The sequence below is a fragment of the Rhamphochromis longiceps genome, linkage group LG9 (assembly GCF_057381845.1).
Source record: "Rhamphochromis longiceps isolate RC_006_pf linkage group LG9, R_longiceps_female_GT1.1, whole genome shotgun sequence".
NCBI lineage: Eukaryota > Metazoa > Chordata > Actinopteri > Cichliformes > Cichlidae > Rhamphochromis > Rhamphochromis longiceps.
This window is the reverse complement of record NC_140565.1, coordinates 31,285,002-31,299,880: the sequence shown is the minus strand read 5'-3', so window position 1 is coordinate 31,299,880 and position 14,879 is coordinate 31,285,002. Positions and strand designations below refer to the sequence as shown.

The 14,879-nt window shown below is 41.0% G+C and overlaps 1 protein-coding gene and 1 long non-coding RNA gene across 6 annotated transcripts in view; one reads left to right on the top strand and one right to left on the bottom strand.

The window, feature by feature from the left end:
• The window catches only part of LOC146662568 (uncharacterized), a 73,876-nt gene that overhangs the window by 9,494 nt on the left and 49,503 nt on the right, over positions 1-14,879 (top strand). The gene's annotated exons all lie outside the window — the stretch shown is intronic.
• The window catches only part of LOC146662573 (uncharacterized), a 48,655-nt gene that overhangs the window by 17,512 nt on the left and 16,264 nt on the right, over positions 1-14,879 (bottom strand). For 2 of the 5 annotated variants that reach the window (XM_085419258.1, XM_085419256.1), the window contains 2 exons: positions 13,020-13,616; positions 11,559-12,694 (listed from right to left, as the gene is read on the bottom strand). In XM_085419258.1, the coding sequence (XP_085275384.1) occupies positions 12,002-12,694; positions 13,020-13,616 (1,290 nt within the window). In that variant the 3' untranslated portion in view covers positions 11,559-12,001. Of the gene's footprint in view, positions 1-411; positions 518-3,333; positions 3,527-3,914; positions 4,050-11,558; positions 12,695-13,019; positions 13,617-14,879 lie in introns of those variants that run through there. The other 3 variants (XM_085419255.1, XM_085419257.1, XM_085419254.1) reach the window with 3 other exon arrangements.

Genomic DNA, 14,879 nt, shown 5'->3' with positions numbered 1-14,879 from the left:
GTAACCTGAGGACTTTTTACATTAAGAAAAAGGCAGCAAACATCAAACCAATTTAAACCTAAACAGTAACACATGAACGTAGAGCAGGGCGATATGACCAAAAATATTAACAGTGCAAATGCAAATTCCTCGGAGCAAATGTCGGCCAATTTCCACTGGAAATGCCTTTTGGTTAAATTGTCAGCAAGGAATTTGCATTTGCACTGTTAAATTGTTTTATAACTTCAATACACATAAAAAACAGCTGCTTGTTTAAGTGAAAATACATTGATGGGCTTTTTAATAAAGTTGTGGAGTTGTAAAGTATTTTGTCTCGTGTCAATTATATCGTCAGTTATATCATTATCGTAAATTTTCAAATGTATATCGTGATAAATATTTTCGGTCATATCGCCCTGCTCTGTCTGTCACCTTCTGTGTTGAGCTCATTGTTTCCTCTGTAGTGGCTGAGCTGAGTCCAAGTAGCTGAAAATGTTCCTCTGCTGCTCCGTCAGACTCTTCTCCTCCTGCTGATCACCTGGGACACAAAACAGATCTTTGTTAGGCTCCACACTGCACTGAAGAGTCAAAGTGTCTCATATGTTCACCTGACAAGTAAAAGAACACATTTTTGCTTCCCGAGGTGGGCAACTTATTGGAAACAAACACAAAAGGTTTGAGCACCGATACAAAATTTAGCAGTATAGCAGGAGAGACTGAGGCCTGTTATTAGACTCAAATGCCCAGTGGGCCGACACACCAATATACACATACACACGTGTTATATGGGAACACCCTCAAATCACGTGATGCCCAGAATTGTACAATACTGATGCTTGAGAGCGCGCGTGTGATCATAGCTGGACTGGCCATCGGTTATACCGGGAGATGGGAGAGCTGACTTTATGTCATCCATGAGGGATGCATTTGACATATGTTTCACATATTATAGCTCAACAAGTTACTTATAGCAATTCAAATACGAGCAATCAGTTTTTGGCACAACACCGGCTATTGCAGTTAATAATACAACAGCTTCTTGCCATTTTTGTGTTTCTTTTTATCGCTGTGTAACTGAGTTCAATTGAAAGCCTGCATGCGATAGTACCTCTTGCCACAAGTTCCCAGAATCCTTTGCGGTTTTACCCCTGAATGACGTCACATTTTTGGTGGGCCGGTCTCTAGTCAAAATGCTCGGGCCGATTTTTTGGACCAGTCCAGCCCTGCGTGTGATGCAAGTATGTGTAGTGTTGAGCGCGTGATCAGTGGTGAGAAAAACAACTCACGGAACTTAACCTTTCTATACTCGTGGCTCACTTACGTTTCTAAACAGGGACGTGCAGAGAGGTTTAAAGGGGCGGGTGCTCAAAGTTAAAAAGGGGCACATTGAACCATGCTGAATAACAACAACACACATTCATCAAGAATCTAATATGGGAAGGGCAGGGCTGTGTTGATCTGAGACATTAAAAAGTCCACAGGAGAGATGGTAGCTGATTAAACAAGTGTCATGAGATAATAACAAAATGCAAAGATTGGTGACAGCGCTTGGAACCATAAGGCAACAAAAAACTGTGACATAAACTCGGCTCTGCCTGTGAATCACTCTTTGCTTCTCTTCTTCCTTCCTTCCCATCATTTCATATATCACTCTCCACTTGCTGTCTATCTGAGAACAAGGCACAACTTGCTATTGCAATAAACTATAATCTAATTATCCACACCTAACAACTCTTGCACTTAATCTGTAATAAAATGATGACAGAAAAATGTTATAGCACTGCCTTTAGTAGCCTCATACAGCTCCTACTGTTTCCTCCTCATGTCCTTACCAGCCATGTCTGCACAATGTTATATCATGAGTAATATTTTTTTAAATCCAGCTAAATAAAACACACACATGCACACACAGTGACATTTTAGACCTTCTTCAGAATACTGTATATACTATGGGCATCCTTACATTATTATTTATTACTAGAGCTACAATCAGAATCAGAATCAGAATCAGAATACTTTATTGATCCCTGGGGGAAATTATTTTTTGTTACAGTGCTCCATTTTAAACCAACATTAAGACAAGACAGACAATACGCTAACTAAGAATAGTACAATATATACATATATATACATACATACATACATAAGTCACTTATAAATAAATATTTGGAAAAGAAACATGTGTAGTTGTAGCAGCAAACAGTGTGTTAAGTGGATGCGTTGTACAGGGAGATGGCCACAGGCAGGAATGATTTCCTGTGTCGTTCAGTGGTGCTTTTCGGTAATCTCAGTCTCTCACTGAACGAGCTCCTGTGACTGACCAACATGTCATGGAGTGGGTGGGAGGTGTTATCCAACATTGTCTTTATCTTGGACAGCATCCGCCTCTCCGACACCACCTTGAGGGAGTCCAGCTCCATCCCCACAACATTGCTGGCCTTACGGATCAGTTTATTAAGTCTGTTGGCATCTGCGACCCTCAGCCTGCTCCCCCAGCATGCAACAGCATAGAGGATCGCACTGGCCACCACAGACTCATAGAAAATCCTCAGCATTTTCTGGCAGATGTTGAAGGACCTCAGTCGCCTCAAAAAATAGAGACGACTCTGGCCCTTCCTGTAAAGTGCTGTGGTGTTTTTAGCCCAGTCCAGTTTATTGTCAATGTGTACTCCAAGGTATTTATAGTCCTCCACAATGTCAACACTGACCCCCTGGATTGAAACAGGGGTCAAGTGTTTCCTGGTCTTCCTGAAGTCCACGATCAATAATAAAGCAATGAGGAGGGGGAAGTAATAAATATGAAATAATGTATTTATGATGATTCCATTTGTTTCACTATCCACTCTGTGCAGGGCAAAGCTTATTACATGTTTAAACTGTAGAGATACAATCATTTTACTGCTGTAAAATCCAACTTTTGTCTTATTTAAAATATAAATCTAATATAATCTGCTTCTTAATGTATGTTCTTTAAAATACAGCGTGTGTTTTTTAATATATTATAATTATAATAATTATTATGTGGACATTCATATTAGATCGTTTTTTAGTGAAATATAATCCCTCCAGAAAGGCAGGAAATGCCCAGAAACTTACTTTAAAACTAAATATGTTCCCTAAAACGGTGACAGAGCTACAGACCCATGACAGCCTTACACAGGTAGCCAGCAGCTATGACCAGCACTACTTGTGGAGTTAATAAAAGGACAGGTAATGTTTGTCGCGCTGTTGCACACACAGCACGCTCGTTTGTTTCAGTTAGTCAGTTGCAACAAGACAGCTTACCAACGTGTACGTAATAAGCTAATACTCCTGGGTGCTACACACTACAGTGTACGCTGTACACCTACTTACTGGTTTTGTCGCATCAGTCTGTGTCTCTGAGTTAACTTGTGTTTCTCCTACAGCTCCGGACCGCAAAAAATGCGCGTGCTCTTTGTGAGCTCGTTCCCGGCTCGTAACCAGCGCGTTCTGCCGTCGAGGGCGATCATTGGTTAAATGTGATCATGTGACTGATGCAAGCCAGATCCTTTTATTTAGCAAAACTATGATTAATAGTTAAATATTATTGTTGAGGGGCACAGACAGGACTCCACACGCACACACACACATAAAATAAATAAATAAATAAATAAATAAATAAATAAATAAATAAAATTTAAAAGTTGCCTCAACAAAAGGGCACTTTGGGCACTCATCAGGAAAGGGGCGGGTGCTCAAGCCCCTCTAGCCCCCCCCCCTCTGCACGTCCCTGTTTCTAAACTATTCGTTTGCACAGTTACACACACCCAGCAGCTGTTTCCTGTTTTGCTACACTCTGGAGAGCCCCGCCTTTAACGGTCTCCTCTCACAGAGAGCAACAGAAAGCGTCATTCAGAAAACTTCGAAAAACTCGAGATTGACTGAACTCAGTTCAAAGTTACCTTGGCACTTACCTTTAGATTAGTGATGTGTCCTGTGTGTCGAAGCTTCGAATCATGCGTCGGGTAATCGCGGGGGCGTTTTTCTGAAGCGCGTATCGAGGATCGAGGCGTGCTTTGATTACGTATGCAGTGACGTTCGAGGCCTCGCGGGCAGTCCGTACCACGTGACTGATTCAGGGACTGGTTCACCGGTTCGCGCCAGATTCGAAATAACATGGGCAGGAAAACAGCTGATTCCCCATCACACCGTGTTGTGGAATTGGATTACGTACGTGCTACATAGTTACTTGTGCATTTCTTCTTCGATGGAACCAGCAAGGAAGAGATGTTTTTTTTTATTTTGTCTCTCCTAATAAAGTATGCACACAGTAATAAATATCACAAATGATAAACACCAAAATATAAATAAACAACACTACACATCCTATAATCTGATTTCTCTTTTAGTTTATTAAAAAGTGAAGCACCAAACACTAGTTTGTGTCATTATCCAGATGTACATAAGGTTTACACATCATTATAATCAAAGTGCCCGCTTCACTTGAATTGTCCACTTGATGGCGCAGTAGAGCAAATGAATCATCACAATGCTTCGAACCATGAGTCGACCAATTGGATGGAAAGCTTCAGTTCATCATGAGGCTTCATCTCACCATCACTACTTTAGATGTGAGAGGTAGCGATGGTCCGCTTGAAGCTGACGCTCCGGTGCGTGTGTCAGAAAAATCAACACGCTGCTTCAGAAGCACTGTGTCGAGGCTTGATTCGTTTGGCCAGAGTCACGTGATTAGTGACGTCTGAAGATTCATTTAGAATGTACCTTTTTTTTTTTTTTTAAGTTTGACGAGCATCTTGACTTTTGGTCTTTGGATCAAGGGCGTAGATTTGGCATGGACGGAAGGGACGCGTCCCCACCAATATCCAGCGATTATTGAATTGTCCCCACCAATAATTTGATCTCTTCGAGTAAAGAAAAACAAACCCGATAGTAAGTAAAAACGATCTGTCAGCGTCTTATTCAGTGAGTGGAGCAGAAAGAGTTAAATTACGTTCTCTACCGGAGTCCTACGTCATGTGACAAATATGGCCAATGTGATTGGCTGTGCCTTTCAGGGAGCTGTGTTTAGTTTCAGCAGCTGCAAACCTCCGCTGCGAGGCTCAGAGGAGGATGGCAGCAAAAAGGAAGAACCTGGATATAAGAAATTGTTTTTCAAAGAAACCTGTAAGTCACATAAAGTCAAGTTCACTCATATAATGTGTCCGTCACAATAACGTTACAGGCTATGCTAGGACATACATGCCAACACTCACGATTTTTCCGGGGAATCCCGAATTTCAGTGCCCCTCCCGAAAATCTCCCGGGGCGACCATTCTCCCGATTTTCCACCCGGACAACAAAACTGAAAACCATATCCCAGACTGGCCCAGCCAATTCCAGTTTCCAACAATGGCTACTATTACTGCAGCTACTTAGTTTTAATATTACTCTTATTACTCTTTCTGGGTCGCAAAATAAACTTTTAACACATTTTCAGGCGAGAATGTAGCTGTGTAAACGTCAAATAACTTAAACATGTTATTGTTTGGCCTTTTTCTGTGTTTTATTTGTTGGTGAGTAAATGATTTTGGCTGAGATTAAAGTTATTAGATTAAATTAGATTAAATAAAACTTTATTAATCCCTCAGGAGAATTCCTCCAGGGTTCTCACACAGCTGAATAAACTGCTGTGTGAAAACAGCAGTTTATTCGACCATCTACGCCAGCGTCCGGTTATATTTTAGACAGCAAGGAGCAGACGGCAGGTGACGTAATTCTGAAGGCTAGACCGTCCAATTTCACAGTCGCTCATTTCCGGTCTACCCGGCTTTCGGAGGACCCGGCCCACTTAGACCACAAAGGCCGGGTTCTCAGGTGGACGCGGACAATAATAACGGTGACATTTAACTTATTTTATCTGATAAATAAACACTGTAAGATTCAAGTTTTTTGTATGTACATGTATACACCCCCCCCCCCAAAGCCCCTTTGAATGTCTCCCTAATTCTGAGGTCTCAAGGTTGGCAAGTAGGTGCTAGGCTTGGCCCACAGCAGTCGAAATTGTATGTAACCATGAGTAATGTGATGCCATGTCCACCAGGAGAGACTGGAGAGTATAGATGTAAAACAAATATGCCACCAGTTCATTCCAGCTAACGAGAGGAGCAGGCATGTGTTTGTTGTGTGGGGCATGTAGTCCATGTCTGTTGCTGTAACAGTAGTTCATGTTTAGAATAAAACATCTCAGCCCCCTATCTGATAGAGGGCAGTAGTGCCTAAAATGTTGCATAATGTTGCTGAGAGATCTTTTAATTTGTGGTAATCTTAGACGAGTAGTTTTATGGACAAAAACCACCAGATCTTTCAGTGTTCCCTTAGTGCTAATGTGTCAGAGATGTTGGTGTACTATAACTGAAGTAATGTTGTTAAGTCCTTAAAGTCATATTCTTTTATTGTCATGACTGTATTTGAAGCTATTTTTACTTTTGTATGATACCTGATTTATATGATATTTGGCTGAAGTAAACTAAAGCCTGAAATACTTAGTCAGTCATTTGTTTAATAGTAATTTAACATTATATAATTCACATATAAAACTATGAATTGTAATTTTAAACAGTTTAAAAGCATGTAGAATAGCATATGTAGGCAAGTATATTTCTCCTTTTTTTTTATCAAGAAGCAAAAACAAAAAGGAAAAAATAAGAAACGGGGCAGGGGTCGATGGTCGAATCATCCGTCCCCACCAATGCCACAACCAAATCTACACCCTTGCAAAGGCCTTTTAAAACTCCAGGAAGAGAATGAAGCTATTGTCAGATACCAAATCAGAGTAATCAAGTAGATCCAAAACCAGTCTAATGTTATGAGAAATGTATCTATTTCTCATTAAGCCTGATTGTGTCTCATCGATAATTGTGTCCAAGAACTCTTTAATTCTGTTAGCAAGTACTAAAGCCATAATCTCATAGTCATTATTGAGCAGACAGATGGGTCTCCAATTATCAATAAGAAGTAAGTCTTTGTTTGGCTTTGGAAAAAGTGTTATGAGACCCTGAGTAAGAGTAGGAGGGAGGTTGTTATTCTCTATACTTTTTTTTTTCTTTTTTTTGTGTCCCGTTTGGATCTATAGCCATCAGAATTGTTGTCTTGAGGCCAAGAAAGATGCCAAGCGGATTTATTTTACCAAGTGGATCATCATGGCCTTGCCATATTGGTCCATTTGATTGACCTTTATTATAATTATGAATTTATTTTATTTTCGGTTGCTACAAACGAGACAGACATGACTGTGGGATAGGACAGGGGGAAAGAATGAAAGAAAGAGAGGGAGAGAAAGAAAACCAAAGGGGAGAAGAGAGGGTGAGAAGGGGGGGAAGAGAGAAAAAAAACAAAAAAAACAAAAAAAAAAACAAAAAACAAACAAAACTCCTGGGTCACCTGTATGGACAAAAAAAAAACAGAAGAGAAAGCAAACAGCAAAGAGCAACATAATAAAAAAAAACAGCACCATCACAATAAACTAGCTAGCAGTAGATATCAATAGTTACTAAATAATAAACAATATTGTGCAGCACGCAAGATAGACAGCGCACAGTGTGCTTTGAGGCAGCAGCCAAGAAAGCTGTAGTCCGCGTCTGTGAATACCCGTGTGTACACCTGTGTGGATCAGCATGCTTGTATTCCAAAGGTTTCTCCATGTAATGATCTGCTAGGGAGTGTGGGGAGCCACAGCCCTGTCCTCTATGGTATCAAGCAGGTATGGAGGAGATCAAAACTCCAGACATCCAGAGGCCCCCAGAACACAAGAGACCAAGGAAGACCCACAGAGGGGCAGCCGCGCCACTGTCCCAGTAAGAGCTGAGGAGAGTCCCGGATGAGGGCTCACTCAGCAGCCGCGGAGCAGAAGCCAGGGGGAGTTGCAGTGACGCGCCCGTGAGCTCCGCCAGCAGCCAGCTGTGCCTGAGTGACCGAGCCCCAGGTCGAGAGGCCGGGGGCACCCCACCTCCGAAGTGGCCCGTGCGAGCCCCAGGCTCCAGGTTTCGATAAGCGGCCGCCAAGGAGTGAGCCGGTGTGTACCTGGACGCCCATCCCCAGACACAAAGAACCACCAACGCACCGATACCTGAGGGAGTCCGCCACCGGCAGGGGAAGTGGTGGTGGGTGGAGATAGGCCTCCAAACCTTGGAGGGCCTGAGATGTCCCCAGAGATACTTTCTATGAAAACCTGCAGTAAGAACGGAGCACTTCCTCTCCATGGCCTTATCAACATCCAATCTCCAGACTTCAGACTCTGCTCCTGAGGAGAAACAGAATCATCTGGCAGATCATTTGTTCTCATGACTTTTTTACTTTTAAACATTTTGAGCATCCAATCTGCTAATGTGCTCTCTCTTCTGTGTTTCTATCATTACTACAGAAGACTAAAACTCTAAATGCTCTACCATATATAATCTCAAAGCTCACAGCTTTACTGTGCCGTTAGTTCTCTCTACCAACCCTGCACTGTGGCTGATATGAACAATGATGTTTTAGTGTTATCCCTAGATGCTGTGCCATTAATCCAATCACTTCATTTACAACGTGTGGACCATCATCACTATAAATAGTCTCCGGAATCCCGTGTTCTGGGATGATATTCTTACATATTGCTTTGGCAACCGAAATGGCATCTGCTTCCCTAGTTGATTGATTGATTGACTGATTGATTGATATACCTTTATTAGTCCCACAAGGGGAAATTTCATGTTATGGCTGCCGACCTGCAAGGGCGTCGCCATCTTACCCTCCAACCATACATACATTACACAAAAACATCACATGGTGAAGACAGGTCAGAGAGGTATAACAATGGAAGATGCACCACACGAGGAAGGATAAGGAGAAAAAAATAACTCCCCCCAGACTGAGCTTCAACAGGGAGATCAGTTTAAGAACAGAAAAAAAAACACCTCTGCACATGAAAAAACTCTTAATACACCAAAGAAACACGTGACAAGCAACAGGAGTGGGTAAAGGGTGAGAGACAGTCAGTGTAGACAGTACATCCGGGCCTGCAGCCTATGCGCTGGTCTCCTTGATTCACCGTCAGCATCGGAAGGGAATAAGTGTTGAAGGCGTTTGGAGGGGGAGGGGGGATGAGTGTACATCTGCATGTGTGTATATGTCTGTGTGTGTGTGTGTGTGTGTATGTCCAGACTTCAGCTGAGACAGTGTCCTTCGCCCTGCCAGGCTAAGTAAACAGTCTTCCAGTCAACCCAGGTGGCCTTGCATAGAATGGGAAAAACCCACTACCCACTTTGCAAAAGGGCAAAAGAAACCTTTTGACATAATCTCAAAAAAAGCATGAGCTGGCAGGGGACTCCATAATTGGTCATAATGGCTCATTACCTGTGTGGACTCAGACTGTGGAGGCAATAGTAGATACGAAGAGTCAGCCATGCTGTTCAGCACAGAACTTACGGAGCACCAAAACTGCACACATTCCCTTTATCATGATGGCTCGTTTGAAATTTATTTAAAATACGTTTTGAGTTCAAGTTTAAGTTTCTGAGTTAAACTCAGCTACACCTGACCGTGTAAAATCTGACATTAAAAATCTGAAATTAATCTGATGTTAAAGATTATTTTTCAAAAATGATTATCTAATAATTATCTAATAGAGGCAGTATCTTGGTTACATCTCTTGGATGAATGGATGACAGGGTGCTACAGCAGAGGCTTTCATATGATTAATGCCAGATATTCATGAACTCATGCAGGATTTAATTTTTACTGAAAGAATGTTAAATATCCAAATCCAGCTGTGTGGGTCTTTGTGCTGTCACTGTGAAATGTGGACTGTGCACCCCGAAGTTATGCAGGAGTTTCTTAAAGTGTCGCTTCAGAGACGTCTGAAGCTTGGACACAGTATAATGTGGAGCAGTTGCACACTGTTATAATGATTATTTCTTTGCATCTCTGCAGTGTTTTATGATAAAATAAAAATCAAGTGCAAAACCCTTGAAATTGATCCAGTGGTTTGTGGTTAAAAAATTACGGAGCCCCCCAGGGGACATGGGAGAAAAAAAAAATTAGGGAGAAAAAAAAAAAATTAAGACGGACTTTTGCGAGATCTCGCAAAAGTATTGCGAGATCTCGCAAAACTTTCTCGCGAAAGTTGAATTCCAACAATGGCGGCAGCTACTTAGTTGTAATATTGCTCTTTCTGGGTCACAAAATACACTTTTAAGATATTTTGAGGCGTGAATGTAGTTGTGTAAACGTCAGATACCTGCTCGGTTTACAAGACATCACATATTTGCAAAAGTGCTCCGACGTTTTTGGAGATCTGACACCCACTAGCTCGAAGCTAACGGGAGGTCGAGACCTACTACAGCCGGGAGGAACACCGCTTTCCCGGCAAATCGTGCCTCGACCTCCCGGTCGGCTTCGAGCTGGCGGCCTCCGAAGAATGCGGCTAAAACTTTTGCGAGCTCTCGCAATACTTTTGTGAGAGCTCGCAAAAGTCCGTCTTAATTTTTATTTTTTTCTCCCTAATTTTTTTTTTTCCTCCCTAATTTTTTTTCTCCCATGTCCCCTGCGGGGCTCCGTAAAAAATAGCAGTTTTATAAGCTGAGGTTGTCCATTTTCTGACTTTCTTTACATTCTGATAGTTTGTAACAATCTGAAGTGCAAGAAGAATTGTGAAGTAATTTTAAAATATTGTTCCTAATTTGGGAACAACACCACCTGCTTCCATGTCTTGCATTAATATTTTAATAACTTCTCTGCTTATTGACAATTGTTCCTCAGATAATTATATTATCTCTATTTGTACGATACGACGAAGGAAAAACAGGGTACCTCTTTGAAAGTGTTGAAACACTTATGTAATTATTTATTTTTGCAAAATAGATGCATTATACTCTGTGCTTTTTCAAAGACAATGACACTTGGGGTTCAAATGAAAACATTGGGGTGTAACATTAATGAAATGCTCAATCATGATGAAACAGATTCTCCTGCGTCTTCAGAAAGTAAAAATAAACTAAAAGTAAACTTACTGAAAGTAAAAAAAAGGGTGAAAACTGACGTATGTGGATAAATCTGGTATATTTACACGATGAATTCAATACACATTCATATCTGACTCTGCTGCTTTGTCAACAGCAGCTGTGTTGCTTCCAGTCAGTATCACGTGCTGAGTTCTTGTGCCCTCCTCCTCCTTTGCATCCTTTTAACATTTTCATTTACAAAAATGTTGATGCACAAAATCTGCCATAAAAATCCTCATAAAACAATATTGTTTTTTGCTTCTTTTTTCATAAATGACTCATCATAATCATCTTTGTTTAGAAGCAAGAAGAATCATATAGAAATGAAAAAGGGATAAATCTTCTGACCGAACCTGCTGGGACTGTGTGAGGTCCTGAGGCTAAGAGTAAGGATTTATCCACAGGAGAGCTGCGTTCTTACAAACCATCCCACTGTGTAAACCTGACATCTGTGGAACAGCTGAGCTGTATGATGTGTACAAGGACACAAAACATTATTTACCATCAGATCCCGAGCCCTCCATGTGTTAATCAAGAAACTGCTGCTGTGCTACATCCATAAATAATGAATAAATTAGGAGCTAAAGCTAAAAGGACAGTTTATTTGTACCATCTTCATGTCAACACATTCAAGAACATCACAGATGAAGAAACATTAAAAACTTCCACACTACATAAAGCGAGAAAAATGGTTTTTCTTTCAGGTGGTTTCAGAAAAAACAGAAACATCAAACACCTCCAAGACTCTCTTTGAAAGAACTAAAAACCTTTATTCTCATGGTCCAATCATGAGTGAACTCCCCGATGAAGCCTTGTGTGCTAAAACATGTCAGAGTTTTAAAGGTTAAACATGAGTTTCCAAAACGTTTTGCTGGAGAACAATGAACTATTTGACTGAGTTTCAATTATTTACAGACGAGCAAAAGCAGGACAGAGAAAAAAGGACAAAACTGACTCAGTAAAACGACAGAAAATAAGATCCCATGTAAATCTGTATTATGTAGAAGTTCAGCCCAGCAACCAGTTCAGTTCAACACAAGTTTAAATGATTCTATCTGAACTCTGTGGAGCCTGATCTCAAGCTTTTTGAGTCTGACACTGAAACCAGAGGATCTTTCTGTCTCTGCAGATTCACTGTGATCCAGTGATGGGAGTGATTTCAGCCCTGAGTGATCACGCTGATGTTTGCACAGAGCAGACAATGAGGTGAATGTTTTGGCACATTGGTAACAGTGAAACAGTTTATTAGTAACGTGGGATCGTTTGTGTGTGGAGTATGAACTGAGATTCCTGAAGCTCTTGTCACACTGGTCACAGCTGTAGTTTCCTTCCATGTGTGTACGTTCATGCTTGTTACGACTACATGAATCTGAGAAGCTTCTGTCACAGTGTCTGCACTTGTATGGTTTCTCTCCTGTGTGGACTCGTTTGTGTCTTTTAAGCTTACATGCAGTGGTGAAGGATGACCCACACTGATCACAGAGGTGCTTTTTAACCCCACTGTGAATCAGTTCATGTTGTTTTAACTCAGTTGATGTGGGGAAGCTTCTCCCACATTCTTTGCAGTATTTCAGTTTGTCTCCAGTGTGTCTACGTTGATGTGTTTTAAGGGTGTGTTGGTGACTGAAAGTTTTTCCACAGAGGTCACAACGAAAGTCTTTCCCACCACCACAGTGATGACAGGGTTGAGAACTGGATCCATCTGTGTCGCTCTGCTTCTAAACACAGACACAAAGACAGTGTAAGTCAGTCCTTCAACACTTTTATCCTGAACGTCGCCTGAAATAAAGAGCATCTCTGCAGACGTCCAATTACATTTGACTGTTTCAGTTAACACACTCAGTTTACTGGGCTGCAATAACTACAATACTACCACCATAATACTACAGTAATACTAAAATCATAACTGACATGAAAATCTGAATAATCACTCAGAGCTGCTTTTCCATGCAGTAGAATTGCTAACATGCTAACACAGTTTAATGAGCAGAGTTGTTCCAAACAGTCAGGCTAAAATGACAAGATAACAATATAAATACATACCTCACAGTAACTGCACTTGTAGAGTCTCTTTCTGGTGTGGATCTGTTGGTGTTTTCTCAGGTAATGTGGAGATTTAAAAGTCTTCTCACACAGGTCACATTTATAAGGTCGTCCCTCAGTGTGGGTAAACATGTGTTGTTGTAACTGTGTGTCTGTTATAAACTCTTTGCCACACTGTTCACAGCAGTACACATCATGTCTGGTGTGAATGCGTAGGTGTATATTTCGGTGCCCTCTCTGGCTGAAAGTTTTTCCACAGATGTCACAGCTGTATGCCTTAATTCCAGAGTGGGTAACTAGATGACTCTGTAAGTTGCTACTGCGATTAAAAGCTCTGCCACACTGATCACAGCTGTACGCTTTAACTCCACTGTGGATGAGTTGGTGTCTTTTTAGGGAACGCTTCCTGGAAAAAGACTTTCCACACAAGTCACAGCTGAACGGTCTCTCTCCAGTGTGGATGACCTGATGCTGTTTTAGATGACACTTGGAAATAAACTCCATCCCACACTCGTCACAGGTGTGTTTTTTCTCTCTCTTTCTTCTGTGAGGTTTGTCGGCCTCCTGAGAGCGCTGACTTCTGGCTCCATGTTGGTCCTGCAGTGACAGAGATACAAACAGAGGCAGTGAGTGAAATGCAGTCGTGGAACAAACTCAACCTTCAAACTCCCTCCATTAACACTAGTTTTAAACCTGAAGGTGGAGTGTGGCACCAAACACCTTAAAGGTCTCTTATCCCCACCTGCTGGTAGTTCTAACACATTACATCCAACCTGCTGTTAAAAATAATTCATGATTGTTTAAACACTAAAATCAAGCCCATCCCTCCTGATTGTACACACACACACACACACACACACACACACACACACACACACACACACACACACACACACACAAATTATTCAGTGATAATAAATCCTATGTTTGTTTATTCAAAAAGAACCCCATTAGCTTCCACAACAGATGTTGCTCGTCTTCCATCAAATACAATCACATAAAATATTATACAATAAAGTGGAATCAAGATATCCACATAATTTGGCTCTTACATCCACAGTGAGGTTTCACAATTAAAATATAAGCAATCAATAATAATAATAATAATAATAATATTATCAATAACACTGAGGCACATTACAGAAATTTCAAAAACAAATCATCTCTTACAATATTTACAACAACTAAAAGTTCTGTAAATCGGCTTTTAAATGTTCATTGAAGTTTTGAATAGTTGCTAATTCTCTAATTTTATAAGGCAATTTATTCCACCTGAAAGTTGCTCTAAATATAACAGTTTTACAAAAAGTTACTTTTAACTCGAGGATTTACTAAATTGCAGTTTGTTGAAAATCGTATAATATCATTATGTATTTCATGTGGATACAGCAGCTGAGCAAAAATAAATGTGGCGTGTTTAACAGAATTGCGTTCTTTATAACTACAAGTAAGCCATAGAATATTTTAGCCTGTACAGGAAGCCAAGAAAGCTGATAATGCATTTTATCGATATTCGTATTAGAGATGGCATGATGCCACTTTTTAATGTCCAATACCGATATCATATGGATATCTGCCGATACGAATCCGATAGCGTTTTTTGTAATCAATAAAACAGTTTTTTAAATAAATATCTTGCTGCATTTTGTATAAGTCAGTGGTTCTTAACCTGGGTTCGATCGAACCCTAGGGGTTCGGTGAGTCGGTCTCAGGGGTTCGGCAGAGCCTCCACTGCGGAGGTCGCAGAGGTCCAGCCACGCCCGAATTATCGTGTAAATTTGTGATGACACGCCCCCTTCTGGCCATCACTGGCTGCAGACGATCATGCTACACTGCTTGGCCAATAAGGGCTGCGGGGAA